Source organism: Hibiscus syriacus, unplaced genomic scaffold, assembly GCF_006381635.1.
Source record: "Hibiscus syriacus cultivar Baekdansim isolate YM2019G1 unplaced genomic scaffold, ASM638163v2 tig00012452_pilon, whole genome shotgun sequence".
NCBI lineage: Eukaryota > Viridiplantae > Streptophyta > Magnoliopsida > Malvales > Malvaceae > Hibiscus > Hibiscus syriacus.
Window position 1 is genome coordinate 31,566 of NW_024062278.1, and position 5,893 is coordinate 37,458.

Here is a 5,893-nt window from a genome sequence, read left to right on the forward strand (position 1 = left end):
TATACGGTTTGCAGTGAAAAGCTATTGTATTGCAGCATCAAGACTCTGTCTAGCCACTTTTATATTGGTTATTCGCATAATTTGCAAACAAGAATATCCACAATATTGAATCTTAAAATATTATCTAGATTTATTCAAAATATATAAATATTTTTTCAATAGGTTTAAATTTTAAAATAAATAGTTTTAAGTTAAAGATTTATTGTTACCAAATGATATAATTATAATTAGTGTTTAATTTTTATGTGGACGATGCTTAAATAATCTTTTAATTGAACTTTCATAATTTTTGAACTTTCAAAAATTATGAAGTGATTATTAAACTTATCAAATTATTATAAATAATTAATAAATTTTATAAAATGATTATTATATTTTACTGATATATTGAATTTATTAAAATTTTACGATTATTATAATATTTGTAGTAATTTCATAAATTTATTATAATTTTATAACATTTAAAAGTTCAACAACTAAAATAATCATTTGATCATAGCTGAATGACTTTAAATGTACTTTATTTTTTTATACCACAATTTTATAATATAAATCCATTATTGAAAATACAATATATATTTGTTTGTTTCTTAATAAATTTAGAACGCCCTTCCCCTTCTAGCATAAATGTAAGATTTTGTACAACATATATAGAGTGCCAAGCCCATGGCACTAAGTGCAGCAAGCAGCCAGTAAAAGTAATCGAGATGTGCCCTATTCAGATTATTTGAGAACCAGCTATCTCGGCCATGCCCACCTGTCACATTCTCAATGGTGGAGATGAGAAAGCTACTTAAGAAGCTCCCAGCACCAAAGATGCTAAGGTAGAGCGCAAGACCCATACTCCTTAATTCATTTGGCATCTGATCATAGAAAAATTCTTGAAGGCCAACCATGGTGAAAACATCGGCTAATCCGAATAGTACGTATTGAGGGACCAGCCACCATACACTCATTGGAACCATCACATTTGGCTTATCTACCAGTCCATTTCCTTCAGCAATTTTAAGCCTCTGCATCTCCACTATAGCAGCAATTACCATTGACATAGCAGATATTACCATTCCGGTTCCGATTCTTTGAAGCATTGTAATACCGGTTGGTTTCCTTGTCAAGGCTCTTGCTAACGGGACGAAAATGCGGTCATATACAGGAATGAAAAGAACAATCGAAAGGCTAACGAACGACTGAAGTGAAGCAGCAGGTATTTCAAAGCCTGTTGTAATTGACCTGTCCATAGTAGCTCCTTGCTTGGTGAAGAAGGTCGATGATTGTGCAAAGACGATTGCATAAATCAAGCATGTAGCCCATATTGGTGCAAGCCTTATAATAGCCTTTGCTTCTTCAACGTCTCTGATGCTGCACACCACTCCTTGTTCCTTTGAACCATCCGGCACAAGCAAGGCTTTGTTGAGGAATCTATCACATTAAAAATCCATATTGCTATGTTAGAAACATTGCAATAGAAAATGTAATAAAAAATGAGAGCAGGAAAAACACAAATGATTCAATAAAGTTCAAGCTCTAAAAACTTCAATAACAGCCACAAGGAGAAGAAAAGAACAAGCAAGAGCTCCATGTCAATCACATGAAGAAAACAACGGCATTACAAACTGACGAAAGAAACTCATGTCATGAATAATGTATTATATTACGAGTTTATACATGTTACGTTAAATGGAGAAGTTTTGGCAGGACTTAAAGAAATTGTGCATGAGGCCTTAGATATTGACCTTCACTGAAGCTCTAATTGTCCCTTTTTTATACTCCTAATTCCCTTAATGCAAAAATATCACTTACCGGAATTGCTTGGAACTTTCAGTAGAAAGAGTTCCTTGGGCTTCTTCCTCTGCAGCAATTGCTGAATAGGATGTTTTCTGGTTTCTAACTGCCAAAATGAACACTCGACCAACAGTCACAAATGGGTTTTCTTCATCCCCCTTCACACTATATCGGTAAGTCATTGTTCCAAGTACGAAAATAACCAGTCCAACAGCCATCACAATTCCAGGTATCGCAAATCCAAGAACCCAACTAAGATTGTCTTGAATGTAATTTAAAATCCATAGGGTTGTTAAGGTACCGGTATACATACCAAAGTACCACCAATTAAAGAAAGAACTCTTCGCTTTACACTCCTTTGGATCTTGAGTATCAAATTGATCTGCACCAAAAGCTTGAACACATGGTTTGTGCCCACCTTGTGCAAATGCTACTAGATACACTGAGAAGAAGAATAGTATCACTTGAAACTGAGGTGAAGAATTCAATGCAGCATTATCTGCATTTTGGCCACCAGAACTGCTGACAGAACTAAGTGTGGCTGACAGAGTCAACAAACCTAGCCCCTATAAATAATTCCAAAATAAGAAATTACAGAAAACAGCTAGCAAGTGCTCTAATCAATCAGTAAAACAATTAAAATAATCCTGTGACTACTCTATAGCTTTAAATGAGAAAAGCTATGCCAAGAAACAGATTCCTCAAGTACAATTGATAGTACAGCAGCTTTTCTCAAATCTTGAATTGAGCTTCAAAGTTTTTGTTTGACAACGACAAAAACTTCACTAATTTGAGAATTATTGTGTTCATTCATAATGAACAATGTGTTTAAGTGAGATTGTGCCAAAGCTTCTGAAGTCAAACCTAAATTCAAACCCTTTGTTTTACAAGATGATCAAACAAATTCTAATACATAGAAGCATATGCACAGGAAAGGAGTTGCTTAAACAATTTGTTCAGTAATTTAGTAGTTTATGACAGTAATTGTAATCCTTACTTAGAATTATGTTATTAGGCAATTTTACATTAAGTAGCTTACCTTAGTTCCAAGTACTACAGTCTTAGGGCCTATGTTTCCAGAATTTTTCATTTTTTTTAAAGTACCCATTTCCGACACATTAAGATATGAATATAAGGTATGATGATCCAAATATATGGAAAAAAAACTTTAAAAAGTAGAGCATATTCATGTCGAACACATACGTAATATCCAGTCAGCCAGGAGTCCAAATAACTAGGTTTATATTAGGTGTTATGCCTTTTACTACGGTTTCATTCAGCTATAAAAACCAATTTTGTTTGGATATCTAGTATGCCTGGAGTATCAAATGTCGATATTTTTAGATAACAAATTATTGGGTTTGAGATTTCTCTCCCTTACTGAATCTCCCTGGTTTCTCTCCCCCAATGAATTCCTCGTTTCTCCCTTTTTTTAATTTTTTTTTATAAGAGTTGAAGGCCTCGTTAAAAACCCCCTTCATGATTCATGTAGCTCGTAGAGAGGCTCCTTAATCAGCGGAAGGAGGAAAAGAGTGCCTTATATTTAATTAATAACAAAAATGATACATAACGATTACAACACCTAGAATGACCCCTTACAAAATAACTTGAAACCCAAAAATAACAGCCCCTAACATCAACACAGAACTCAGCCTATTCCAGCCTTAGCTAAGGCATCAGCCTCTATGTTAGTTGTCCTAGCAACCCATCTAATAACTGGTTTTGCCTCTGATCAGTGTTAGTTCTTTCTATTTCCCATTGAACTTCATTCTACAAACAGATAATAACAAAGCACAAGCAGATGGAATTCACTAGGCAAGCTTTGTTCAATGTACACAAATAAATATTCAAACTAAAAATTGGATTTCTATCAACTATGTCAATAAACAGTCAAAACTCGAAAAATTAACATGAAATTGCAAAACAGGCACGATTTCATGAAAAAAATCTAGTCCTCCATTAGCACTGAGGCAGAAAAATTCTTAGGTTCTTTAACCAACTCTAAAGAGCCTATACATTTTTATCTAGAATGGTTGCTCAGATACCCCATCTCTGAATCTCTCTAGCTCAGATTACAACAGAAGAAAATTGAATCTTTTTCTCACGAGAAAAAAGCCATGTTCCACTGTGTTACCAGACTTGCCATTCTCTTCATTGTAGTAAGTCTATTCTTGATAGCCAAGAAGTCAAAGCACAAATATTTTACATATTGGAACCATATTAAACACATTTAAACCAGAGAACCTAGGACTTTATCGACTCCAGACAGCATCCAAAATGACAGAAAAAACATTTAGACGTAGGAATTATGAGAAAGTTATCATATAACAATGACAATGGTAGAATCAAGATCAAAGTTATCTACTCTAGCTTCTCTCTCTCTCTCTCCGAAATTACTCTCAATTGAGTCTAACTTCGATCACAATAACTAATGTGGAAATTCAATCCTCAAACCTAGAAACCAATACTAAAAATAATGTCAAGTATTATTCCAAAATGAAGTACACAGTCTATTTCCTAAATCAGTATTTGAGGAGGGGAAATTGGTAGAAAATTGTAAAATTTAATACGCTAAATTATTATAATTTAATTATATTAAATCAAAATTCCAGGCATTATGGATTGTCTTTTAATAGCTTAAATTTTACTAATTGACGCTAAATTATGATGAAACATTAGTTATTTTTTATATCCTTCCAATTGGGGCAAAAAAGAGAGGAAGGGACAAGTGTGTTTACCAAAATGTAAACAAGGGAAGCGAGAATAATAGTGCGGTATCGGCCAAGAAAAGAATCAGCAATGAATGCACCCAAGAGAGGCAGAAGCGAGGCCGCCCCATACCAGGCGTTGACTTGTGCGGCGGCGGTAGCAGTGGACTCGCCCAGAGGCCCCGTCAAGTAAGTTATGAGGTTTGAAGAGATGCCGTAATAAGAAAACCTCTCAGCAATTTCGACGGCTATGATGAAAGAAGCGGATCTCCAACAACCGGAGGTGGAGCGGCGAACAGGTCGGCCTTTGTAGTCAAGGCAGCCATCAACGGTGTCATCCAAGAGTGGAGTTTCAGCAGCGGAGATTGGCATAGCTTTGATAGTAATTGAGACTCACTCAACCATCAGATTGGAGAACCTTATAACCCTAAAATTGTGATAGGGATTGGTACTGGGTTTCAAATAATTCAGTATTTCAACTAAAAAAAATTAAGAGCTATATACGCAAATGATTCCCGATTATAATATTGTTTTGGGTAAACTATCTATTTTTGTCACCGACTTATTACTCAGTTTTTTTTCATTCTACGATTATATTTTTTTAACCTCATATATAATATTGCGTTTTAGTTTTATTTTAATAATATTATTAAAAAATAATAATTATATTGATATCGATTTATTATTTATAATTTTTCAATACTAATATGTATTAATTATCTTATAGTAACATATCATCATTGTTAATATTTTAATGATAAATAACAAAATCAGAATAAAACATAACATCAAATATGATTTAATAATATAATAGTTGGATATCGAAAACATAAATTAAGTAATAGATGGATGACCAATAAATAGTTTACCCTTATTTTATATCTCCAACTCTAAGGACTAACGATGACCACGTGGTGTAATTTATCCTTATTATGATCCAAGTTCATTACCATCCTTTAATAATATTATCACATCTTGTAAACTATCTAGTTAGCCACCCAAAGTTTAGGATACTCTCATTTTGGCCACAATATTTTTTTTGGGTAATTGTAAACTATCCAGCTGTAGAATCACAACATCTCTGCCCTTTTCTCTGATTATCGTACTACACCTAATAACTTTTTTTTTATTCATTTTACTAAGTGGTCATGTACAAATATATAGGAAACATTTCTAAAAATTCAAAAATAGTTAATTGTTGGTTTCATTTTCCACAAATTTTCAAAAGTTGAAAAAAACGTAACATTTGTTGAGGAAGTTTGTTGATTGAAAAAGCTGCAGTTTTTATTGTTTTCATCCAAAAACGAATGTTTCTTCCATGAAGCATACTTCGATGTATTTCTATCAAATCTTATTCTTCTTTTCAGCTTTATCATTTAGTTATGGAGTATTAACACATGTGA

At 33.4% G+C, this 5,893-nt stretch overlaps 1 protein-coding gene across 1 annotated transcript; it reads right to left on the reverse strand.

Moving 5' to 3' along the window:
• Positions 1-538: 538 nt before the first annotated feature.
• On the reverse strand, positions 539-4,883 carry LOC120205415 (protein NRT1/ PTR FAMILY 5.10-like). The gene is made up of 3 exons (XM_039205302.1): positions 4,521-4,883; positions 1,801-2,348; positions 539-1,419 (listed from the first exon to the last, which is right to left on the reverse strand). Exons 1-3 carry the CDS (start codon positions 4,860-4,862, stop codon positions 600-602), a joined length of 1,710 nt encoding a protein of 569 aa, XP_039061233.1. The 5' UTR covers positions 4,863-4,883; the 3' UTR covers positions 539-599.
• Positions 4,884-5,893: the final 1,010 nt, after the last annotated feature.

What these genes read in the sequence shown, in the direction of transcription:
- LOC120205415 (XM_039205302.1), bottom strand. Translation starts at nt 4,862, where the DNA reads ATGCCAATCTCCGCTGCTGAAACTCCACTCTTGGATGACACCGTTGAT. An exon ending in CTTCCCTTGTTTACATTTTG is followed by an intron (nt 2,349 to 4,520) that starts GTAAACACACTT and finishes AATTATTTATAG; the next exon opens with GGGCTAGGTTTGTTGACTCT. An exon ending in GAAAGTTCCAAGCAATTCCG is followed by an intron (nt 1,420 to 1,800) that starts GTAAGTGATATT and finishes TTAATGTGATAG; the next exon opens with ATTCCTCAACAAAGCCTTGC.